The 27,436-nt window shown below is 37.2% G+C and overlaps 1 protein-coding gene across 1 annotated transcript in view; it reads left to right on the top strand.

Annotated features, from left to right (window-relative positions):
- Positions 1 to 27,436, top strand: part of NAIP (NLR family apoptosis inhibitory protein) — a 211,543-nt gene that overhangs the window by 98,127 nt on the left and 85,980 nt on the right. The window contains exons 8-10 of the mRNA XM_053699711.1: positions 4,891 to 5,431; positions 14,088 to 14,133; positions 24,019 to 26,106. Of these exons, the coding sequence (XP_053555686.1) occupies positions 4,891 to 5,431; positions 14,088 to 14,133; positions 24,019 to 26,106 (2,675 nt within the window). The remainder of the gene's footprint in view (positions 1 to 4,890; positions 5,432 to 14,087; positions 14,134 to 24,018; positions 26,107 to 27,436) is intronic.

Genomic DNA, 27,436 nt, shown 5'->3' with positions numbered 1-27,436 from the left:
TTATTAAGATTCCTTTTTGATGTTCTAGAATAAGGTTAGATACTAACTTAATGAAGGTCGATTGTTTTGTACTCAGGGTATATATGGAAACTAATGTAACAGGGTGGCCAAAAAGTGTTATGTTCTGTCTCAGGATATTTTGTGAGAGCCTCATTGTCTGGAGCTGTTGCTTTGAATGAAGATTAGAAGAAGCCATATGGATTGAAAAGATAGATTTATTTAAATAACAAAATACTACGAATGAGCATATACTAGCAGGGTATTTTAAATATATACTATTCAGGTATGTTATGTCCACATTCGCCAGGAGTGGAATGGAACAAACAAGTAAACAGTGGTGCAGATTTTAAAGATAAAGTCTTTCTCCTGGTAAGAACTGAAATGCAGGAATTTGCACAAAGCAGGAAACAAACTTGCAAACAGTGTAGCAGAATCAAAGGTAAAGTCTTTCTCCTGGTAAGAACTGAAGTGCAGAAATTTGCACAAGGCAGGAAACAAACTTGTAAACAGGTAGCAGGTTTAAAGGTAAAGTCTCTCTCCTGGTAATAACGGAAGTGCAGGAATTTGCACAACCCAGGAAACAAACTTGTATACAGTGTAGCAGGTTCAAAGGTGAAGTCTTCCTCCAAATAGGTACTGAATTACAGGAAACAGGTTCTGGCTTGTGACAAATGTGAAGACAATGTGCAGCCTAACAACCATCCTTAAATAGGGAGGTTTTGCACAGAATTGGCTCAGAGTATAAATAAAATTGAGAGCACCTGTGTTTTGCACAGGTGAAAATACAATTAGACAAATACACCGTTTGGCAGTTCTTTTAAGTTGCATGATATTGCATTTGAAATTCCCAGCCTGCTAGAGCTGGCTGTGGCTCAACACACAAGCAAACAGGGTAGAAGACTCAGAGCCATGGGTTCAAATCCCCCATGGCCCTGTCGGTTGCAATGCCTCCCAGGCCTTTTAATTTTCTTTTTTAGTCTGAAGGCTTGGTTCATGACATAAAGCAAGCCGACCAGGATGATATACGTATCTGCCCTCTTTGTCTCCTAAGATTTTAATTTCCTTGAACGGAACATTTTTCCTAATTAAAATTCCCACTCCATGTTTTTTGGATTTAGGATGGAAGGCATAAAAACAGTTGCCATACTGTGAAGGTTAAAGTGTCAGTAAACCTCAAAAATAATGTTATATAATTCTGCACATAGTGCAGAATTATATAACATTATATTAGCCTTATCTTTATAAAACCTAATATTCCCTTTGTTTTTTTTGTTTTTTTAAAAATGACAGTTTTTCAGACCTGCTCTCTGTGCTCTTCTGAACGGGTCTGTTATTTTTACACAGCACATCGGGCTGCCCGGCCCGACCGCGCCATTATACACAGTGCAGCTCGCTCCTGCTCTGTCTGACAGCAGGAGCAAGCTGCATTGTGTATAATGGCACGGTCTGGCCGGGCTGTGACTATACAGCTGGCCCGATGCGCTGTGTGAAAAAAACAGACCCGCTCAGAAGAGCACAGAGAGCGGGTCTGAAAAACTGTCATTTTTTAAAAAAAAAATCAAAGGGAATATTAGGTTTTATAAAGATAAGGCTAATAAAATGTTATATAATTCTGCACTATGTGCAGAATTATATAACATTATTTTTGAGGTTTACTGTCCCTTTAAGGGTTCTCTACCTTTGATGAAATGGGTTTCCTGGACAAATGCTATGTCTGTTTTGTATCTGTCGAATTCCCTCAAGGCTTGGGATCTTTTTGAAGGTATATTAAGTCCTTTGGAGTTTATTGTTTGGATCCTTATGGAATTTAGGTTTTATTTGATTTGTTGAGAGTTAGTCATGGGGTGGTAATGTAAGTATTGCTACCGTTTCCTTTTCTTTGGCTCTTGTAAATGTATTGAGGTGATCTCAATGTATTAAATAATGTGACCGTGAGTTCACGTTTTGTGTTTCGTATTTTAAGTCACCAAGCTATGATGCAAACTAAGAGGTATCTAACATATGAGTATCACTTGGGCCTCAATGTTTGATTGCATAGCTGTCTCCATTTGGAAAGCACGGATGCCCTTTCTGGCAAATAAATATTCCATTAGTTGGAAATATGATAATTGGTTTGTTTCCACACGGCAGCAGCCAGGCCAGTAGTTAAATACAAATTCAATGATGGTTTTTACTTATTGAACATTGTAAAGTATATGAATAAAAAACATTTATAACTTCAAGTTTCTGAACCCTTTTAACTTTATAATCATGGCTATTATTTAGGAACTATATCTCAAACAAATAACTATAACAAAAACAATTATATTAAAGTTTTGGAATACTGTAGCTCCAAACTTTCTTTGTAAAGGGTGGTTATACGACCTTCATTTACTGGTGTTGCAGTCTTTTTTTTTTAAGTGTTCTTCTTTGGATGATGTTAGTGTCCGTTCACTTGATAGATGGATCTTTGATGTGTCTTTTAGACATTAATTGCTGTTTAGGGGCATATTTATCGGACAGAAATCGACAGAAATTAACCCAGTCAAATATGATCAAGTTGATTGACACCCCCTGCTAGCGGCCGCGAACCTGCAGGGGCGGCATTGCACCAGCAGTTCACAAGAACTGGTGGTGCAATGATAAATGCCGACAGCGTATGCTGTCGCCATTTATCGATGTGCAGCGGACATGATCCGCTATATCGGATCATGTCCGCTGCACCATAATAAATAGGCACCTTATGGTAGTGTTCTTGGGTTGTATTCTGATTTGTAGGTCCCTGTTGCTGTGGTTGTGAGAAAGTTATATTAAGTCCTTTAGAGAGGGTCTCAAGGTCTTCAACAATATCTTTGTATACCAGGATTTTGCCATCTTTTTGGACCAAGAGGCTAAATAGGAAGCCCTAACGGTATTTGATTTTGTTCTCTTGCAGTTTAGAAGTTATGAATTTAAGAGTTTGTGGTTGGGAACAAATCTTGGAATATTTGGAGGTTGTATCCTTGGAAGGATATTGTGCTTTGGGATCTTGCTTGTTTCCAAATAGCTTCTTTGTGTTGGTAGATGGTGAATTTCAAAATTATGTCCCGTAAGGCATTATGTGCTCTTTCTATTTATGTTTCCATTAGTTCCAGTGAAGGGTCTAGTTACTTTAAAAGATGGAGAAGATATGCAAGCAGGTTTTCTTGAGTTATATCTAGCTCTTGAATAATGGAATGAGGTGCTGAGAGTTATCACTGACCAATGAATTTAGATTTTCTTGACCCTCTTCTAGGTATTCGATTCTTGATCCTAGTTCATTTATATCTTTCCTTAGTGAGTATACTTCAGATTTTATGAAGGTTTTCAGGTCAGCGATATCTGTTTTTGATGGGAGGTCAGCTAATGTATTCTGGATTTGAGATAGTTGGTCAAGAGAGCCCTGGGGGAGTACCGTGATGGGTTGTGCTGCCATTTTGTCAGTTTGCTTAGTAAGATCTGGTTCAGAATGTAGGTCCAGTTCTGTTGAGTGGAAAAGGAGCTTACTGGAGGACTGTTTGAAGTTGCCAGTTTCTTAGCAGGTCTGTTTGATTTTTTTGCTGCCATATGCTAGGAGAGATCAAGCTATTTATACTTGCTTATGTAGTAAGATTGAATGTTTTGCAGATAGTTAAGGGTTAATACAGCATGTTTAAATACTGACAGGGAACACAGCTGTTCATCCCTGATGAAGTGCTTGTATTAGCAGGAAACGCGTTGGAGGCAGCTCCTGCGTGCTGGGGTTGAGTACTACTATTGTGTGTGTGCTTTGGACATTATTTTTTACTGCAACTTGGAATAAAACTTTTTGGTTTTTAACATATTTCTGATGGTATCGCCTGCAACTCCTTTTCTCTTTTAAATTGTTGTGCTTCTTCTGAGGCAGCCTTTTGTTAGGATGTCCTCCAGGCAGTTGTCTCAGGTTGATTTGGTTTTGAATGTTGGTTATTTTTAATTTCCTTTTTTAAGCTCTATTGAGGTTGTGAATTTAGTTTGTCAGTGAAAAAATATATTTTTTAGATCCTACCCTTTATGTTATCACTCATGTACTCCACAGCTTGGGTATTAGTTCAGAGGAGTAATGGCTTGTGCACTCTCACCACCTGTATGAGAGAAAACACAATTTATGCTTACCTGATAAATTCATTTCTTTCACGTTGGTGAGAGTTCACAAGACCCCACCCCACCCGTATTTTTATGGGTTGTTTGTTTCTTTTTTTTTGCACACATCCTTTTTTTCCCTATTTCTATTTGGTGCTTGGCTAAATGTTAGACTGAGGTACTGTTGAGATGGGAGGGATTTTATTGAGTTTTTGGAGTATGGAAATCTTTGCCTTCTCCTAGTGGCAGGGAAGAGTAATTAATAGGAGTAATGGATCATGGACTCTCACCACCAGGAAATAAAATAATTTATCAGGTAAGCATAAATTAAGTTTCCAATTTACTTCTATTATCAAATTTGCTTCATTCTCTTTGTATCATTTGTTAAAGGGGCAGCTATGCACTACTGGGATCTAACTGAACACATCAGGTGAAACAATGAAAACCGGCATTGCCGCTATCTCCCAGTAAAATGTTGCTGCTCTTGAGCCTACCTAGGTATGCTTTTCAACTAAGGATATCAAGAGAATGAAGCAAATTAGATAATAGAAGTAAATTGAAAAGTTGTTTGAAATTGCATGATCTATCTGAAAGAAAAAAAAATGGGTTGCATATCCTTTTAAAGGTATACTAAACCCAATTTTTTTCTTTCATGATTCAGATAGAGCATGCAATTTTAAGCAACTTTCTTATTTACTTCTATAATCTATTATTCTTTATTTGTTAATAGGAGTAAATTAGAAAGGATATTTAAGGATATTACATTGGACCAACAGTTCTTTCTCACCACAGGTGTGAGTTTTTGAAGAAAATAACAGATATGACAAAGGAAGAGAAACCAAATGCTAACCAAGCTACTGAGCTACCAGATGCTAACCAAGCTACTGAGCTACCAGATGCTAACCAAGCTACTGAGCTACCAGATGCTAACCAAGCTACTGAGCTACTAGATGCTAACCAAGCTACTGAGCTACCAGATGCTAACCAAGCTACTGAGCTACCAGATGCTAACCAAGCTACTGAGCTACCAGATTCTAACCAAGCTACTGAGCTACCAGATTCTAACCAAGCTACTGAGCTACCAGATGCTAACCAAGCTACTGAGCTACCAGATGCTAACCAAGCTACTGAGCTACCAGATTCTAACCAAGCTACTGAGCTACCAGATGCTAACCAAGCTACTGAGCTACCAGATGCTAACCAAGCTACTGAGCTACCAGATGCTAACCAAGCTACTGAGCTACCAGATGCTAACCAAGCTACTGAGCTACCAGATGCTAACCAAGCTACTGAGCTACCAGATGCTAACCAAGCTACTGAGCTACCAGAGCAGGTAAGATAACTGATCACTATGTACAAGTTTTTTTTATTTGCTTTCCATTAAAAATAAAATGTTGCAAGCTGTGCAGAATTCTCTATCATCTATATGGCATTCAATAACCATTAAATTTAGGCTATTGTTTCCTATAATCCCCTAATGTCTTTTATTGTTCCTCAATTTCAAAAGAATTACACTATCAAATTAATTATGTAGAGCCACAGTGTATCATCTCTATTCTGAATTACACAATAATGTTTTGCATAGAGAATGGTCTTTCATTCTTCTAATGTGTCATTTCCCAAAATCTTGCAGACCACTTCAGGAATAAAATCGACATCATGAAAATAATTTCCCTATTCTACCCTTAATGCCTAAACCTTTATCCTAGCTCCCAATAAACCAGTCTGCAGCTTCTCCAGTGTATCAGAGGATGAGGTCTCCTCACTTCCTTATTTCACAAAATGTCAGCTCTATTAATTCCCTATTTTTACTACTTCCATCTGCTACACTTACCCCAATCCTAACAGTTCTCTACTATCTCACTACTGACACATTTAAAGAAGACAATTTTCAACCTCATACTGTGTTTCCCTTTTTGCCTCAAAATGTTTCCAGTGATTTATCTACATCAGTTCACCCACTCTCAAACGTGACTCACAAAGCATCTCTACATCCTACTTAGTCTTCTTTCTCTTTCTTCAGCTATTGACATACAGCTAGATTACGAGTTTTGCGCTAAACAGGGTTGCGAAAATAACGCCAGAAAAGTTGCGTTATTTCACTCTCCATAGCACTGCCATTACGAGTTACTGAAAAGCCTCCTTCTGCTGTGCGTTATGGTGTGTTAAGCTCCATAACGCACAAAAGCTGAGGGATGAGTTTACGTGCTCGTGCACGCTTTCCCCCATAGACATCAATGTGGAGAAAGTGTTAGAAAAAAAACTAACACCTGAAGTGCGGAATGGCGATCACTAAGACGCAACCCCATTGATGTCTATGAGGAAAAGAAAGTTACGTTTAAACCTAGCACCCTAACATAAACCCCTAGTCTAAACACCCCTAATCGGCCGCTCCCGACATTGCTGACACTAATAAAAGTTATTAACCCCTAATCTGCCGCTCCCTGACATTGCCGACACTAATAAAAGTTATTAACCCCTAATCTGCCACTCCCAGACATCGCAGACACTAATAAACCTATTAACCCCTAAACCTCTGACCTCCTACATCACCGCCACTAAATAAACCTATTAACCCTTAAACCTCCGTCCTCCCACATCGCCGCCACTAAATAAACCTATTGACCCCTAATCTGCCACCCACATTGCGACTATTAAATAAAGTTATGAACCCCTAATCTGCCGGCCACCCACATCGCCAACACTATTTAAATATATTAACCCCTAAATCTCCATCCTCCCACATCGCCAACACTAAATAAACCTATTAACCCCTAAACTGCCAGCCCCCACATTGCAAAACACTAAATTAAACTATTAACCCATAAACCTAACACCCCCTAACTTTAAATTAAAATTACAATATAACTATCTTTAAAAAAAAATAAAAACTTACCTGTGAAATAAAAATAAACCTAACATTAAACTATAAATTAACCTAACCTTACTATTCTAATAAAATAAAAAAACAAACTACCAATAAAAAATCCTAATTTACAAATTAAAAAAAAGAAAAGAATCCTATGAAAAAATAAAAAAAATCTAACATTACAAAAAAATAAACACTAAAATTACGAAAAATAAAAACACTAAGATTACAAAAAATAATAAACAAAATAATCAAAAATAAAAACAATTACACCTAATCTAATAGCCCTAAAAAAAAGCCCCCCCCCAAAAATAAAAACACGCCTAGCCTACAATAATCTACAAATAGCCCTTAAACAGGTCTTTTTCCTGGAAAAAAAATACAAGGTCCCCCCAACAGTAAAACCCAGATTAGGGGGTTAATAGATTTAATATAGTATTTACGATGCAGGAGGGCAGCGGTTTAGGGGTTAATAGGTTTATTTAGTGCTGGCAATGTGGGAGGCCAGAGGTTTAAGGGTTAATAGGTTTATTTAGTGGCGGCGATGTGGGAGGCCGGAGGTTTAGGGGTTAATAGGTTTATTTAGTGGCGGCGATGTGGTAGGTCGGAGGATTAGGGGTTAATCATTTTATTTAGTGGTGGCGATGTCGGGGGGCGGCGGTTTAGGAGTTAATAGGTAGTTTATGGGTGTTAGTGTACTTTGTAACATTTTAGTTATGAGTTTTGTGAAAAAATGTTGTTACACAAAATCCATAACTACTGCTATCAGATCGCGGTATGGATCGTGTCGGTATAGAGCATAACGCAAGCTTTTTAGCCGGACCGCACAACCTGTAATACCGGTGCTATGGAAATCCCACACTCAAACGTCATTTTTTTGAGTGTGGAATGGAAGTTGCGTGAAAGGCTAAAATGCTTGCGGTATAGCTATACTGCCGCGACTCGTAATATGCGTTACTAGCCATTTTAGCGTAATGGTCAAATTTTCAGCGTTAAAAGCCGTACTGCAACATTTGTAATCTTTCTAACCGATAGTAAATAAATGTCTTCCTTTAAAAACATCACCAATTCTTTCATGATTTACATTTTATTAAAAACTCATTTGGAATCTCTATTGACGGGCAATGTTCAGGTCTGTTTTTTTCCTCTGTCTAAACATATTCCCTAGGTGACTTATAAGTCCTTTTGGGTTTCAGTAAACTTAACTTAAAAGGATATGAAACCCCTAAAAAATCTTTCAAAATTTAGATTTAGCATATGATTTTAAATAACTTTTCCATTTACTTCTATTATGAATTTTGCTTAATTTTCTTGGTATGATAGGAGCAGCAATTGCATTACTGGGAGCTAGCTGAACACATCTGTAAGCCAATGACAGGTCATATTTGAGCAGCCACCAGCTCATAAATCTACCTAGGTATTCTTTTCAACAAAGGATACCAAGGTAAAAAAACATTTTAGATGATAGAAGTAAGTTGGAAAGTTGTTTAAAATGGCATGCTCTATCTTTATCACAAAGGATTTTTTATTGGATTTTATGCCCCTTTAATTTAAGAGAGAATAATTGGGGTAGAAATTACCCAATATTATAAAAGGTTTTACAATGTATAAATGTAAAAAAAGTATTTGCCCTAAATGTCTGGCATTTAAAGAGAAGGCAGCTCCACTTACCCCATGCATCTGTCCTTTGCACACACACTCTTGTGCATTCCAGCATCCCCTCTGGATTAGCTGCAAACATGACTGGATCCAAGCCAGAGGTGGGAATAATGCACTGTAGAGCCTATATGGAGAGCAAAGGAACATACAGGGGCTAGCTGCATTTTAAATTTTTTCAAACAGGGCAATGGCAGAATTTTAGCTGAACACTGCTGGTAATTGGTGACTACACACAAATGGCTGAAATGGTTAGCTCAGGACACGTAGTGCATTGCTGTTCTGAAGCTCACATTGACTATATGTTTTATAGCTTTTTGGTTAAACACATATATCTGTGCGAGGAATAGTGCAATGATAAAACACTCTCTCAGGCCTAGATTTAGAGTTCGGCGGTAGCCGTCAAAACCAGCGTTAGAGGCTCCTAACGCTGGTTTTGGCCGCCCGCTGGTATTTGGAGTCAGTGATTAAAGGGTCTAACGCTCACTTTTCAGCCGCGACTTTTCCATACCGCAGATCCCCCTACGCCATTTGCGTAGCCTATCTTTTCAATGGGATCTTCCTAACGCCGGTATTTAGAGTCGTTTCTGCAGTGAGCGTTAGAGCTCTAACGACAAGATTCCAGCCGCCTGAAAATAGCAGGAGTTAAGAGCTTTCTGGCTAACGCCGGTTTATAAAGCTCTTAACTACTGTACCCTAAAGTACACTAACACCCATAAACTACCTATGTACCCCTAAACCGAGGTCCCCCCACATCGCCGCCACTCGATTAAAATTTTTAACCCCTAATCTGCCGACCGCCACCTACGTTATACTTATGTACCCCTAATCTGCTGCCCCTAACACCGCCGACCCCTGTATTATATCTATTAACCCCTAACTTGCCCCCCACAACGTCGCCGCAAGCTACTTAAAATAATTAACCCCTAATCTTCCGACCGCAAATCGCCGCCACCTACGTTATCCCTATGTACCCCTAATCTGCTACCCCTAACATCGCCGACCCCTATGTTATATTTATTAACCCCTAATCTGCCCCCCTCAACGTCGCCGACACCTACCTACACTTATTAACCCCTAATCTGCCGAGCGGACCTGAGCGCTACTATAATAAAGTTATTAACCCCTAATCCGCCTCACTAACCCTATCATAAATAGTATTAACCCCTAATCTGCCCTCCCTAACATCGCCGACACCTACCTTCAATTATTAACCCCTAATCTGCCGACCGGAGCTCACCGCTATTCTAATAAATGTATTAACCCCTAAAGCTAAGTCTAACCCTAACACTAACACCCCCCTAAGTTAAATATAATTTTTATCTAACGAAATAAATTAACTCTTATTAAATAAATAATTCCTATTTAAAGCTAAATACTTACCTGTAAAATACATCCTAATATAGCTACAATATAAATTATAATTATATTATAGCTATTTTAGGATTAATATTTATTTTACAGGCAACTTTGTAATTATTTTAACCAGGTACAATAGCTATTAAATAGTTAAGAACTATTTAATAGTTACCTAGTTAAAATAATAACAAATTTACCTGTAAAATAAATCCTAACCTAAGATATAATTAAACCTAACACTACCCTATCAATAAAATAATTAAATAAACTACCTACAATTACCTACAATTAACCTAACACTACACTATCAATAAATTAATTAAACACAATTGCTACAAATAAATACAATTAAATAAACTATCTAAAGTACAAAAAATAAAAAAGAACTAAGTTACAGAAAATAATAAAATATTTACAAACATAAGAAAAATATTACAACAATTTTAAACTAATTACACCTACTCTAAGCCCCCTAATAAAATAACAAAGCCCCCCAAAATAAAAAATTCCCTACCCTATTCTAAAATACAAATATTACAAGCTCTTTTACCTTACCAGCCCTGAACAGGGCCCTTTGCGGGGCATGCCCCAAGAATTTCAGCTCTTTTGCCTGTAAAAAAAAACATACAATACCCCCCCCCAACATTACAACCCACCACCCACATACCCCTAATCTAACCCAAACCCCCCTTAAATAAACCTAACACTAATCCCCTGAAGATCTTCCTACCTTGTCTTCACCATACCAGGTTCACCGATCCGTCCTGGCTCCAAGATCTTCATCCAACCCAAGCGGGGGTTGGCGATCCATAATCCGGTGCTCCAAAGTCTTCCTCCTATCCGGCAAGAAGAGGACATCCGGACCGGCAAACATCTTCTCCAAGCGGCATCTTCTATCTTCTTCCATCCGATGACGACCGGCTCCATCTTGAAGACCTCCAGCGCGGATCCATCCTCTTCTTCCGACGACTAGACGACGAATGACGGTTCCTTTAAGGGACGTCATCCAAGATGGCGTCCCTCGAATTCCGATTGGCTGATAGGATTCTATCAGCCAATCGGAATTAAGGTAGGAATTTTCTGATTGGCTGATGGAATCAGCCAATCAGAATATAGTTCAATCCGATTGGCTGATCCAATCAGCCAATCAGATTGAGCTCGCATTCTATTGGCTGTTCCGATCAGCCAATAGAATGCGAGCTCAATCTGATTGGCTGATTGGATCAGCCAATCGGATTGAACTATATTCTGATTGGCTGATTCCATCAGCCAATCAGAAAATTCCTACCTTAATTCCGATTGGCTGATAGAATCCTATCAGCCAATCGGAATTCGAGGGACGCCATCTTGGATGACGTCCCTTAAAGGAACCGTCATTCGTCGTCTAGTCGTCGGAAGAAGAGGATGGATCCGCGCTGGAGGTCTTCAAGATGGAGCCGGTCGTCATCGGATGGAAGAAGATAGAAGATGCCGCTTGGAGAAGATGTTTGCCGGTCCAGATGTCCTCTTCTTGCCGGATAGGAGGAAGACTTTGGAGCACCGGATTATGGATCGCCAACCCCCGCTTGGGTTGGATGAAGATCTTGGAGCCAGGACGGATCGGTGAACCTGGTATGGTGAAGACAAGGTAGGAAGATCTTCAGGGGATTAGTGTTAGGTTTATTTAAGGGGGGTTTGGGTTAGATTAGGGGTATGTGGGTGGTGGGTTGTAATGTTGGGGGGGGGGTATTGTATGTTTTTTTTTACAGGCAAAAGAGCTGAAATTCTTGGGGCATGCCCCGCAAAGGGCCCTGTTCAGGGCTGGTAAGGTAAAAGAGCTTGTAATATTTGTATTTTAGAATAGGGTAGGGAATTTTTTATTTTGGGGGGCTTTGTTATTTTATTAGGGGGCTTAGAGTAGGTGTAATTAGTTTAAAATTGTTGTAATATTTTTCTTATGTTTGTAAATATTTTATTATTTTCTGTAACTTAGTTCTTTTTTATTTTTTGTACTTTAGATAGTTTATTTAATTGTATTTATTTGTAGCAATTGTGTTTAATTAATTTATTGATAGTGTAGTGTTAGGTTAATTGTAGGTAATTGTAGGTAGTTTATTTAATTATTTTATTGATAGGGTAGTGTTAGGTTTAATTATATCTTAGGTTAGGATTTATTTTACAGGTAAATTTGTTATTATTTTAACTAGGTAACTATTAAATAGTTCTTAACTATTTAATAGCTATTGTACCTGGTTAAAATAATTACAAAGTTGCCTGTAAAATAAATATTAATCCTAAAATAGCTATAATATAATTATAATTTATATTCTAGCTATATTAGGATTTATTTTACAGGTAAGTATTTAGCTTTAAATAGGAATCATTTATTTAATAAGAGTTAATTTATTTCGTTAGATAAAAATTATATTTAACTTAGGGGGGTGTTAGTGTTAGGGTTAGACTTAGCTTTAGGGGTTAATACATTTATTAGAATAGCGGTGAGCTCCGGTCGGCAGATTAGGGGTTAATAATTGAAGGTAGGTGTCGGCGATGTTAGGGAGGGCAGATTAGGGGTTAATACTATTTATGATAGGGTTAGTGAGGCGGATTAGGGGTTAATAACTTTATTATAGTAGCGCTCAGGTCCGCTCGGCAGATTAGGGGTTAATAAGTGTAGGCAGGTGTCGGCGACGTTGTGGGGGGCAGATTAGGGGTTAATAAATATAACATAGGGGTCGGCGATGTTAGGGCAGCAGATTAGGGGTACATAGGGATAACGTAGGTGGCGGCGGTTTACGGAGCGGCAGATTAGGGGTTAAAAGTGTAATGCAGGGGTCAGCGATAGCGGGGGCGGCAGATTAGGGGTTAATAAGTGTAATGTTAGGGGTGTTTAGACTCGGGGTACATGTTAGAGTGTTAGGTGCAGACGTAGGAAGTGTTTCCCCATAGGAAACAATGGGGCTGCGTTAAGAGCTGAACGCTGCTTTTTTGCAGGTGTTAGGTTTTTTTTCAGCTCAAACTGCCCCATTGTTTCCTATGGGAGAATCGTGCACGAGCACGTTTTTGATGCCGGCCGCGTCCGTAAGCAACTCTGGTATCGAGAGTTGCATTTGCGGTAAATATGCTCTACGCTCCTTTTTTGGAGCCTAACGCAGCATTTGTTTGAACTCTCGATACCAGAGTTAAATTTATGGTGCGGCCAGAAAAAAACCCGCGGAGCGTTAACAGCCCTTTTACCGCCGAACTCCAAATCTAGGCCTCAGACATTAGAGCATTTTATTTTAGCTCTTATGTCTCTTTAAATGATCATTACATTTCTTATGCCCGGTTTATTTATCGCTTTATTCTCAGCGCTAGTCTTCATGATGCCACAAGTGTCTGCTAGAGTACAAATAACTGGATTGTGTTTTGTTGCATGACTAAATGTCTAAAAGTCTTGTTAAAAGAAAAACCAAATAAGCACAAAGCAAAAGCAGACAAAATAATTATTTAATTAAATATTTTCCTTATGGTGGTGGATCACATTTAACACCTTGTAATTACAAGACAAGAAATTCCTGTTGTCTTGCTATAGAATAACATATCAGTCAAGTCTTAACATTTTTAAAACAAATGGTCATCTTGTTTGTTGCAATTGTTGCTTTTTTAATAGCTAGACTCCGCCCACAAACTGCCTTATTTACAGGAGACAGTTCTGTAGAACACTAGGTTAGCCATGGTTATGATGTTAGTATAAAGTGATTTGTTTTGCAGTTATTAACTGCTGTAGCCAGGTAGAAAACATATATGTCGCAGGGTCATTTTTTCAGTTCTGAGACTTTTCCACAATCCACAATTTTCATGGCTAAATGACATGAAAGTGGGACAAAATAAACAAGAATGAATACATAATGAAAGTATATTACAAAGTTGTTTTTCTATGCATAACTAAATATTTTATTTTAAAACCTCAACTTACTGTCCCATTAAGATTTTTTTAGTTGAGAATTTTGTAGAAAAAAAGGTTTAATAATAGAATATATGCCTGTATTAGGAACTGTCGCAACATAATGCTGTAAATACATAGAATTAAACATCTCTAACCTTATTGTGAATTAACTTTTTCTTTTCTTTTTTTTGTCTGAAGCTTCCTTTAGAAAAAAGTAAACAATGCTCTACAGCTGCGAACTACAGTAAGTGATTTCAGTTTTATAAAATGAATTATAGTAGAGCTTATGGGCTACATATGTTGGGGCACAATAGGATTTAGCTTGTCGGTGTTTACAAAAAATTATAATCACAATTTGGGCTCCATTTATGAAACTGTCAATATCAAGTACACTGTGAAATTTGCATCAAATTTCATAAAGCTTCATCGTTACATTACATTTTTTTTATGCACAGGCGTTACCATGAATGTGATAGGCTGAGCATCGCAATATCTTTGAAATCAGTTGATTTTCTTGGTAAATGTATGAAAACTTCAAGTGATTATTTGTTGATTAGCTGTATTACTTCGACCTTCTGAGATTAGCGATATCAGTCAGTGAGAGGTGTTAGCAAGAAGCTGTAAATGTAATAATGAAGGTTTTAATAGCATTGCTTGCAACTACTATTTTATTGAGACGGCATAGAAGATTGGAATGGCAGAGGATTGAACATCTGTGTCAGAGAAGACGCATAAGAGTCCCTAGAGTTTTTCTGCCAAGATGTGGACTGGATGCTTTCACAGTTAGGGAGATTATCCAGTGTTTTAGGATCAATAGAGAGGCTATATTAATGCTTTATAATCAAAGGGGAGATCCACTGGGAGACCCAGGCCATTCCAGGAATACTAAAGCTGTTTCATTTCAGGCAGGGACAAGTGTGGTGATATAAGACAACCGTTTCCCGCCATGTTAATGCTGTTTTATGCCTTGATGAGTGTTTTTACCCATTATGTGGATTTGCCAAGATCCTCTGAAGATCACAATACAATTTTGTTAATATTTACACTAACTACTGGTCAAATAAAGTTGATTGTAAAAAGAAAATTAATCAAATTCAACTTGTCCGCTCAACATTGCGCTATAATTGACTCAACACTAATCAAGGTTTTCTATGGTAAATATGAGGTCTAATTGCAATGTGCTTCGGACATGACCGCAGCTCAAACTGTCAAAGTATTAAGTTGATGAATGGAACCCTTTGACTTTGAATGCAATGATATTCCTTTGCTGACTTTCTACCACAGATAAACAAAAATGAAAGAAATGTATTGAACATGATGTGTTCTACTAGGGTTGCCACCCAGTTGGTATTTTACTGACATGGTTGGTATTTTTAAGGTTTAAGACAAAATAGAAAATAAATATTAAATACAGAAATAAAGATACTATCATGGTCAAACTTTTTTTAAGTGTGTTAGAATCTAATTATAAACCAATAATCATTTAAAATTAGTCCTAGCAGCTTTAGTTTCTAATTTATGTTGTATAATTATTTTTTACAGATAAGTTGGCAACCCTACACCAAGATTACAAGTTGTGCGCTAAACCTGGTGCGTAGATAATGATAAATATTTAGCGGTACCGCACTTTCCATAGCGCTGCCATTACAAGTTACAAAAAAAACATTGGCCTAGATTTGGAGTTTGGCGGTAAAAGGGCTGTTAACGCTCCGCGGGCTTTTTTCTGGCCGCACCATAAATTTAACTCTGGTATCGAGAGTTCAAACAAATGCTGCGTTAGGCTCCAAAAAAGGAGCGTAGAGCATTTTTACCGCAAATGCAACTCTCGATACCAGAGTTGCTTACGGACGCGGCCAGCCTCAAAAACGTGCTCGTGCACGATTCTCCCATAGGAAACAATGGGACTGTTTGAGCTGAAAAAAAACCTAACACCTGCAAAAAAGCAGCGTTAGGAGCCTCTAACGCTGGTTTTGACGGCTACCGCCGAACTCCAAATCTAGGCCTTATTGTGCTGTACATTATGGTGCGTTAAGCTCCATACCGCACAAAAGCCAAGTCCTGACTTGACGTGCTCGTGCACGTTTTCTCCCATAGACATCAATGGAGAGAAAGTGTTAGAAAAAAACTAACACCTGCGATTGTGGAATGGTGATCGCTATAACGCAATCCCCATTGATGTCTATGGGAAAAAGAAGGTTATGTAAAAACCTAACACCCTAACATAAACCCCTAGTCTAAATACACCTAATCCACCGCCCCGACATCGCCGACACTAAATAAAATTATTAACCCCTAAACCGTCGCCCCCACATCGCTAACACCTAAACAAACCTATTAACCCCTAAACCGCTGGCCCCCACATCGCAACTACTATAATAAAGCTATTAACCCCTAAAACGCCGACCCCCCCACATCACAACTACTATAATAAAGCTATTAACCCCTAAGCCGCAGGCCTCCGCACATCACAACTTCTATAATAAAGCTATTAACCCCTAAACTGCAGCCCCCCCCACATCGCAACTACTAAACTAAATCTAAAAACACCTAAACCGCCGGCCCCCCACATTGGGACATACTAAATTAAACTATTGACCCCTAAACCTAACACCCCCCTAAACTTTAAATTAAAGTTACAATATAACTATCTTAAAATAAATAAAAACTTACCTGTGACATAAAAAAAACCTAAGCTTTAACTATAAATTAACCTAACATAACTATTTAAAAAAATAAAAATAAACGAAAAATAAAAAACCTGTTACAAAATTAAAAAATCCTAACACTACGAAAAAATAAAAAAACTAACATTACAAAAAAAAACACTAAAATTACGAAAAATAAAAAAAATCTAAGATTACAAAAAATAATAATCGACATTATCTAAAATAATAAAAATTAAACCTAATCTAAAACCCTTATAAAAACAAAAAAGCCATCCCAAAATAAAAACACCCCCTAATCTAACAATAAACTACCAATAGCACTTAAAAGGGCCTTTTGTAGGGCATTGCCCTGAAGCAATCAGCTCTTTTACCTAAAAAAAATTACAAGGTACCCCCTAACAGTAAAGCCCCCCAAAAAACCTAAGCTACCCTCTACCCATTGCCCCTTAAGGGGCATTTGTAAGGGCAATCAGCTCTTTAGTGCCCATTAAAAAAAAAAATCTAAAAAAAACCCCACCCCCCCAAAAAAAGAAAAGACCTAACACTAACCCCAAACAATGTACTCACAGTTCCTGAAGTCTGGACATTCATCTTCATCCAGGCGGCAACAAGTCTTCAATCTAGGCGGCAACATCTTCATCCATCGCGGGGGCATCTTCTATCTTCATCCCAGTGGCGCGGAAGCTGTGGCGGCACGGAGCTGAGAAAAAACGGCGTCGACGATGACATCCAGCACAGAGCCTCGTGGGGGCATCTTCTATCTTCATCCCAGTGGCGCGGAAGCTGTGGCGGCACGGAGCTGAGAAAAAACGGCGTCGACGATGACATCCAGCACAGAGCCTCCTCTTCATGCGATCTCTGCCGCACACTGAAGATTGAATGCAAGTTTCCCTTTTATATTTGGGGTACCTTGCATTCCTATTTGCTGACATTTTCAGTCAGCCAATATGATGAGAGCTGCTTAAATCCTATTGGCTGTTCAAGTCAGTACATTTTTTGGGGTTAGGGTTAGGTGTTTTATTTTTCGGGGTGTTTTTTTTATTTTTTTAGATAAGGGCTTTTTTCATTTTTTAATGGGCACTAAAGAGCTGGTTGCCATTTGAAGGGCAATTCCCATACAAATGCCACTTTAGGGGCAATGGGTAGCTTAGGTTTTTTTAGATTTAGTTTTTTTTCGGGGGGTTGGTTGGGTGGGGGGTTTTACTGTTAGGGGGTACTTCATAATTTTTTTAGGTAAAAGAGCTGTTTAACGTAGGGCAATGCCCTACAATAATAGGCCCTTTTAAGGGCTATTGATAGTTAATTGTTAGTTTTTATTTTGGGGAGACTTTTTTTTTTATAGGGGTATTAGATTAGGTTTAATTTTTATTATTTTGGATTATTTTGTTTATTATTTTTTGTAATCTTAGATTTTTTTATTTTTCGTAAATTTTAGTTTGTTTTTCTTTGGTAATGTTAGCTTTTTGTTTGTTTTTTCGTAGTGTTAGGATTTTTTAATTTTGTAGATTAGATTTTTTTAGTTTTAGTTTATTTTAGTTTTTTAAAATAGTATTGTAAGGTTAACTTATAGTTAAAGCTTAGGTTTTTTTTATTTCACTGGTAAGTTTTTTTTTTTTATTTAAAGGTAGTTAATTGTAACTTTAATTTAAAGTTGGGGGTGTTAGGTTTAAGGGTTAATAGTTTAATTTAGTTTGTTATGATGTGGGGGGCGGCAGTTTAGGGGTTAATAGGTTTATTATAGTAGTTGCGATGTGGGGGGGCAGTTTAGGGGTTAATAGGTTTATTATAGTAGTTGCGGCGATGTGGGGGGTTGGCAGTTTAGGGGTTAATAGGTTTATTTACTGTTGGTGACGTGGGGCATCAATGGTTTAGGGGTTATTACTTTATTTTAGTGTTGGCTATGTGGGTGGGTGGCGGATTAGGGGTTAATAAGTTTAATAAAGTATTTGCGTTGTGGGGGGATGGCAGTTTAGGGGTTAATAGGTAGTTTATGGGTGTTAGTGTACTTTGTAACATTTTTGTTTTGAGGTTTGTGAAACATTTTTGTTTCACAAAATCCATAACTACTGGTCTCTGATCGCGGAATGGATCGTGGCGGTATAATCTATAACGCTAGCGTTATAGCCGGACTGCACAACCTGTAATAAGGGTGAGCTGAATATTCCACTCTCAAAATCCATTTTTTGAGTGTGGAATGGAAAGTTGCAGTATAGGCTAAAATGCTAACAGTATAGCCGTACCGCCGCAACTTGTAATACGGGAGACCTACCATTCCACTCAAAAAGACCAATTTTTCAGCAGTATAGCCGTACCGCAAAACTTGTAATCTTGCTGCTAGTGTTTAAAGCTATCTGAAAGTTCTATTTTCGGTAAAGTCTGGGACAAAAAAATATAATCATCTTTTTTTGTACTCTACTAATGGATTCTATAACATTAAACAGGTAGTACAATAAATATACCTGTAGTTAAGATAGGGAAGGTAGACTGTAACAAAACAACAATAAATAAACATCTCTAGGTCTAGGGTATTTATATTATACATATTGCTTGTTTATCAGTCTATATCTTTAAAAAGAAAACTAATACCTTCATTGCAAAATGTTAGTTTTATTTGATCTGCAAAATGAAGCTGTAAAGAGTGCAAAACGGATATTTCTCTTTTGAACAAAAAATATATACTTGCATATTAAAAAGATAATAATAATTGTGTATATATATATATATATATATATATGAGCCAAATTATTATTGCATAGGCAATTAGCACATCTAGGCAAGTATCCCCACTTGCATATCTATCTATCTATCTATCTATCTATCTATCTATCTATCTAAATATAGGATAGTTGTGTGATCATGGTCTTTACCCTTAAAGGGACATAAACGTTGTGTTTTTCTATTATACATCTAAAAGAGTTTTTTTAAAATATGTACTGCTGCTGCATTTAAAGACTGATGTTCCTGTACTGAGAAAAAAAAGCAATTTTTATATTTTATTCATGCTAGTGTCAACAAACAAAGCTTTTAAAGGGCTACACTCCTTGAGAAACTCACCCACCCTGCATGTTCATGTTCCGCCATGCAAAAAGTAATCAGCCAATTAGTGTTTGCATTGAGTTCTGCTGCCGCCTAATTGGCTTACTCTATTTTCTGCATGTGGCACGGAAGAACACATTTTTCTGTTTAAGTATTCATCAGAAGCCAAACATTCAGCTAGATTACGAGTTTGGCGTTATGAGTGAAAAAGCATTGTTATGGCCCATAACGCTGCTTTTTCCCTACCGCCGGTATTACGAGTCTTGTCAGTATATCTGTACCGCACACTTTTTTGGCCGTCACGTAATGTAAGTACCGCACTTTTAAAAAAGTCATTTTTCAATGGGACTCCCATAACGCTGGTATTACGAGTTTTGCCTGGGAGGCCAAAAAGTGAGCGGTACAGCCTAAAATGACAAGATTCGTACCGCCATATAAAGTCAGTAGTTATGAGTTTTATGTTACAAAGCTGTACCATAAAACTCATAACTAAACTGCTACAAAGTACACTAGCACCAATAAACTACCTATTAACCCCTAAACCGAGGCCCTCCCGCATCGCAAATAATAAAATAAAATAATTAACCCCTAATCTGCCGCTCCGGACATCACCACCACTTTAAAAATGTATTAACCCCTATTCCGCTGCTCCCCGACATCGTCGCCACTATAATAAAATTATTAACCCATAAACCACCGCCCTCCCGCATCAAAAACATTATTTAAATATTATTAACAACTAATCTGCCATCCACCCACTCCGCCGCTATAATAAACCTATTAACCCCTAACCCTAACACCCCCTAACTTAAATATAATTAAAATAAATCTAAATAAAACCTACTGTTAATAATTAAATAATTCCTATTTAAAACTAAATACTTACCTGTAAAATAAACCCTAAGCTAGCTACAATATAACAAATAGTTACATTGTAGCTATCTTGGGTTTTATTTTTATTTCACAGGTAAGTTTGTATTTATTTTAACTAGGTAGACTAGTTAGTAAATAGTTATTAACTATTTACTAACTACCTAGTTAAAATAAATTCAAATTTACCTGTAAAATAAAACCTAACCTGCCTTACACTAAAACCTAACATTACAATAAAATTAAATAAATTAAATTAACAAAATACAATTATCTAAAGTACAGAAAAATAATAAACACTAAATTACACAAAATAAAAAAAGAAATTATCAAAAATAAAAATGAATTTCTCCTAATCTAATAGCCCTATCAAAATAAAAAAGCCCCCCAAAATAAAAAAAAACTAGCCTACACTAAACTGCCAATGGCCCTTAAAAGGACCTTTTGCGGGGCATTGCCCCAAAGAAATCAGCTCTTTTACCTGTAAAAACAAATACAAACAACCTCCCAACAGTAAAACCCACCACCCACACAACCAAACTCCCCAATAAAATCATATCTAAATAAACCTAAGCTCCCCATTGCCCTGAAAACACTAACCCCCGAGGATCCACTTACAGTTTTTGAAGACCGGACATCCATCCTCATCCAGGCAGTGAAGTCCTCATCCAAGCGGGCAGAAGTCTTCATCGAAGCCGACAGAAGTCTTCATCCAAGCGGGCAGAAGACTTCATCCAGACGGCATCTTCTATCTTCATCTGTCCGGCGCTGAGCGGGTCCATCTTCAAGACATCCGGCGCAGAGCATCCTTTTCTTCTGATGGCTCTTGAAGACTGAAGTTTCCTTTAAATGACGTCATCCAAGATGGCGTCCCTTACATTCCGATTGGCTGATAGAATTCTATCAGCCAATAGGAATAAAGGGGCAAAAAATCCTATTGGCTGTTGCAATCAGCCAATAGGATTGAGTTTGCATTCTATTGGCTATTCCATTCACCCAATAGAATGCAAGCTCAATCCTATAGGCTGACTGGATCAGCCAATAGGATGAAAGCTCAATCCTATTGGCTGATTGCAACAGCCAATAGGATTTTTTCCCCCTTAATTCCTATTGGCTGATAGAATTCTATCAGCCAATCGGAATGTAAGGGATGCCATCTTGGATGACCTAATTTAAAGGAAACTTAATTCTTCAAGAGCCATTGGAAGAGGAGGATGCTCCGCGCTGGATGTCTTGAAGATGGACCCGCTCCGTGCCGGATGAATGAAGATAGAAGATGCCGTCTGGATGAAGACTTCTGCCCGCTTGGATGAAGACTTATGCCGGCTTCGATGAGGACTTCCGCCCGCTTGGATGAGGATTTCACCGCCTGGATGAGGATTGATGTCCGGTCTTCAAAAACTGTAAGTGGATTGTCGGGGGTTAGTGTTAGATTTTTTTAAGGGTTTATTGGGTGGGTTTTATTTTTAGAGTAGGGTTTGGGCAGTAAAAGAGCTAAATGCCCTTTTCAGGGTAATTCCCATCCAAATGCCCTTTTCAGGGCAATGGGGAGCTTAGGTTTATTTAGATAGGATTTTATTTGGGGGGTTTGGTTGTGTGGGTGGTGGGTTTTACTGTTGGTGGGGTGTTTGTATTTTTTTTTTTACAGGTAAAAGAGCTGATTTCTTTGGGGCAATGCCCCGCAAAAGGCCCTTTTAAGGGCCATTGGCAGTTTAGTGTAGGAAGGGTTTTTTATTTTGGGGGAGCTTTTTTATTTTGATAGGGCTATTAGATTAGGAGTAATTTGTTTATATTTTTGATCATTTCTTTTTTATTTTGTGTAATTTAGTGTTTATTATTTTTCTGTACTTTAGATAATTGTATTTTGTTAATTTAATTTATTTAATTTTATTGTAATGTTAGGTTTTAGTGTAAGGCAGGTTAGGTTTTATTTTACAGGTAACTTTTTATTTATTTTAACTAGGTAGTTAGTAAATAGTTAATAACTATTTACTAACTAGTCTACCTAGTTAAAACAAATACAAACTTAGCTGTGAAATAAAAATAAAACCTAAGCTAGCTACAATGTAACTATTAGTTATATTGTAGCTAGCTTAGGGTTTATTTTACAGGTAAGTATGTATTTAGTTTTAAATAGGAATTATTTAGTTATTAATAGTAGGTTTTATTTAGATTTATTTTAATTATATTTAAGTTAGGGGTGTTAGGGTTACATTAGAGTTAGGGTTAGACTTAGGGTAAGGGTTATGTTAGAGGTTAATATATTTATTTAGTGTTAGTGATGTGGGAGGCCAGAGGTTTAGGGGTTAATAACTTTAGTATAGTGGTGGTGGTGACATTGGGGCCGGCAGATTAGGGGTTAATAAGTGTAGGTAGGTGGCGGCGACATTGGGGCCGGCAGATTAGGGGTTAATAAGTGTAGGTAGGTGGCGGTGACATTGGGGCGGCAGATTAGGGGTTAATAAGTGTAGGTAGGTGGGGGTGACATTGGGGGCGTCAGATTAGGGGTTAATAAATTTATGTAGCTGGTGGCGACATTGGGGGCGGCAGATTAGGGGTTAATAAGTGTAATGTAGGTGTCGGCGATGTCGGGGGCGGCAGATTAGGGGTGTTTAGACTCAGGGTTTATGTTTGGGTGTTAGGTTTAAACATACATTTTTTTTTCCCCCATAGACATCAATGGGGCAGCGTTACGGAGCTTTACGCTTCACGATTGCAGTTGTTAGGCTTTTTTTTAGCCGGCTCTCCCCATTGATGTCTATAGGGAAACTGTGCACAAGCACGTCAAAGCAACTGAAAGCAGCGCTGGTATTTGTGTGCGGTATGGAGCTCAACGCAGTCATATCGCCCGCAAAAGCCGTTTTTTTGCAAACCTGAAATAGCAGTGCTATGAAAGGTGAGCGGTGAAAATAACTTGCAAGTTAGTAGCGAGTCAGCCATAACGCAAAACTCGTAATCTGGCTGATTTTTAGTTATGATATTAATACAATAATATACTATAATTTTAATTTGGGGGAAAAATCAAATAGTATTTTACAAACAGATTAAAGGGACAGTCTACACCCGAATAGTTTTTGTTTAAAACTATAGATAATCCCTTTATTATCCATTCCCCAGTTTTGCATAACCAACACAGTTATATTAATATATGTTTTACCTATGTGATTACCTTGTATCTAAGCCTTTGCAGACTGCCCCCTTATTTCAGTGCTTTTGACAGACATGCAGTATAGACTCCTAAATAACTCCACGGGAGTGAGCACAATGTTATTTATATGACACACATGAACTAGTACTGTCTAACTGTAAAACACTTTCAAAATGCGCTGAGCTAGGAGGAGGTTTTCAACTGTTTACAAATCAGTTTGAGCCTACTTAGGTAGGTTTAGCTTTTCAAAAATACCACCAAGGGAACAAAGCAAATTAGATGATAAAAGTAAAATTGAAAATTGTTTAAAATTGCATTCCCTATCTGAATCATGAAAGTTTAATTTTGACTAGACTGTATAGCAAATTATACATTGCTAAGCTTTTAACTTCAGATTTTGTACTTCCAGGTTTGGACCCTAATACTAAATACTGGTTTCAAGATGCAGCAAAACTAAGAAATCATCTTATGGATGTTTACTGTGATTCACGCTTCAGCAAAGTGTTAACATTTGGGGATTCATCTTGTGTTTCCACAGAATTGAAATCACTTTTTGCAGATATATCTGCTGTTTTAAAGGACAGTAAAAACAAACCACTGCAACATCTCACATTCCCTGATATTCTGTCAGATCTGAGGGACATCACAATGATAGAAGGTGAAACTGGTAGTGGGAAAACAGCTTTACTCAAGAAGATAGCCATTCTCTGGGCTTCAGGCTGTTGTCCCATACTAAGCAGGTTCAGACTTGTGTTTTATATCTCTGTATCCTCTATTGAAAGACATCAGACATTGTCTGACATAGTCTGCAAACAGCTGATTGGACAAACAACACCCCTCACTGAAGAGACTCTGGGGGAGATTTTAAAACAATTAAAGAACCAAGTTCTGTTCCTCCTGGATGATTATGGTGTGATGGACTCCGTTCCTGAAGCCATAGAGAATCTTTTATTGAAAAATCACCTGAGCAAGATGAGTTTGGCACTCACAGTGCGCCCTGATAAAGGGAGAAATCTTCGTCAGTATGCAAGGACTGTACTGAGCATCCAGGAATTCCCTTTGTACAGCTCAATATATATTATTAGACAGCTGTTTTCACATGACATGTCACTTGTAGAACGTTTTTTAGTGGAGCTGATCTCTTGTAAAACATTGCAAGCTGCTTTAAAGACTCCTCTTTTTACATTTGCTCTTTGTGTGTTCTGGGTGCAAAATCCAAACCAGAGCTTAGCTAGTGATAAATCAATATGTATGGCATATTTAAAGCACAGTTTGCTTAAATATATAAAAGAAACAGAATTGGTAAAATCTACAATTTCATCATGTGGTGACCTCGCTTTAATTGGTCTTTTACATTCAAAATTTGATTTCAAAGAAGAGGACCTCTGTGCTGCTGCTGTTATAAGTACTGACGCTCTTAAATTTGGTCTTTTGAGCAAATTCACATCACAGAGACTTCACCCCATTTACATGTTCTTTCATCCCTCTTTCCAGGAGTTTCTTGCTGGCAAAAGGATCAGTGAACTTCTGGAATCTTCAGACACAAATGAAATAAACAAGGGCTTTTCATATCTCCAGCACATCAACACATTCTTAAAATTTGCAGGACAGTTCTACTATTTCTTGATTTATGCCTGTATGTTTTCTCACAAAACAACTTCAGTCATCATATCCCATTTATTTTCTTTGCTGGATAATAGTGAAGCATTTGACTGTCCAACAGATTCAAAACTCCACTTGCAACATCACCCAATGCTATCCAACATAGAACAAATACTTACTCTCCTAAGCACCAATCAACATGGCCATCATCTTTCATTTGTCATGCATTTATTGCTGATGTTTGCTATTAATGTATCACACAGTGGGGGGTTTAAACCTGAATGTGCTCCCATAATTTTACAGTTCCTTAAAGGAAAAGATATTACTGTAAGTTTGTCATCATCAGATATGTTGTTGATCAGATTTCTTGCAGAATATCCAGAAGCACTTTCATTGATTGAAAGCTTGACACTATCTATAACTGGCATAAGAGACTCGGGCCTTGATTTTATATATAAGGATGATTTCAGTTCTTATTGGAGTGTTCCAATGGTTGAGAGAGACTATTCCATGGCATTCCAGCATGTTTCAAACATGTTTAAAAAAGATGAAGATAACTACTATCCAAGGAAAACTGTAGAAATCTCCAACGTTGAATTCAGCCAAGGTCCACATAAAGTTGCTGTTCTAAAAGTAGAAGCCAGTGGAAGAATTACAGAGTGGGAAAACATCCTTCCTCACCTGAAAGTTTTCATTTCTCTTTCTAATCGTGTTGAATTGAGTATTGATAAAAGCCCCGGGTTTCATGATTGTGTCAAGAATTGCATTGAGCAATACCAGGATTTGTTTGTAAAGTGTAGCATAAAAGATATGGAGATAAACTCTGAAGAGCAAGAGCTCATTATGCAGATGTCTTCACTGGAGAGTCTTATTATAACCAAAATGCAGCCACCAGGTAAGCAGTAGGGATGGGTGAATGTTTTGCAACATTCAAATTTTTTTTTTTTTTTTTTTGGTTTTTGATGATCTTTTTAAAATTTTCTTTTATTGATAAATTCAAAGAAATGATAACAACAGTAACGTTGCAAAACACAGAAAAATATCAATACACAGCAACATTCAAATTTTTTAACGAATTTTAACACATTTGTTTGTTCGTTTCTAATTTTGAATGTTTGTACAACATTCTATCATTCGTTTAATGTAATAGTATTTCTAATGCAATCTTTACATGTAATATTTGAATTATGCAATATTCGAAAAAGAATAATTTGAATCAATATATTCGTATCTATTATGTATCACTTTACTAAATTCCCTAGCACATTAACTAGTGAACTTCTGAATAGTATTTAATTTCTAATGTGGATATTTGATCTAATTATGAACATTTGGAAACTAAAGTACTATTCAAAAATCAGAAATAACATTTGTTTAATGTTTAAGGGGTTTTCATCCTTATAGTCACTTGTTTGTTAAAAATGAATTTCCACAGGACTACTCGTTTGACCAAATGAATTGTACTTTTGACACATTCGCCCATTTCTAGTTAGCAGTTGCACTTTTCATATGTAGTATTTTATTTTGGACCTTTTTATTTTTTACTTAATAAAAAGCCAAATATGAAGTCCATTAATAAAGAAACTTAGTGTTGTTAAATAAACAGCATATACTAATATATATATATATATATATATATATATATATATATATATATATATATATATATATATATATACACAACGATTAAAAACATCATCTAGCAAATTAGTGATTATATTTCTTAAATAAAATGATAAATACTAAAATATGTATAATGCTTATAAATCAGGCTTAAATATAATTGTTCATGGGTTACTCAGTGTTAAAACCAATAGAAGCTTATGGTAGTGGAGGAAACCCCAAAAATCTTTGGTTTAATAATTTTAAATGATTTCTGCCTGTTATTGTCATTTGTATCTACTGTATGCATTGAATTGTATGTGTAATGTAGTTAACTGGCATATTTTATTCAAAAAAACAAATGAATGAAATATAAAAGTAGAATACAGATTATTATCTTCAATATTATTGAGATGCTCTCGTTTTTTGAGGTTTCACTTATTTCAGTGTTACAATATTTAGTTCAGAGACATTGACATCGAAAATGCATTTCTTTCATGTATTTGGCAAGAGTTCATGAGCTAGTGAAGTATGGGATATACAATCCTACCAGGAGGGGCAAAGTTTCCCAAACCTCAAAATGCCTATATATACACCCCTCACCACACCCACAATCAGTTTTA

This window comes from Bombina bombina, chromosome 2, assembly GCF_027579735.1.
Source record: "Bombina bombina isolate aBomBom1 chromosome 2, aBomBom1.pri, whole genome shotgun sequence".
NCBI lineage: Eukaryota > Metazoa > Chordata > Amphibia > Anura > Bombinatoridae > Bombina > Bombina bombina.
The sequence above is the reverse complement of the archived record's forward strand: the minus strand, read 5'-3'. Positions and strand labels throughout refer to the sequence as shown.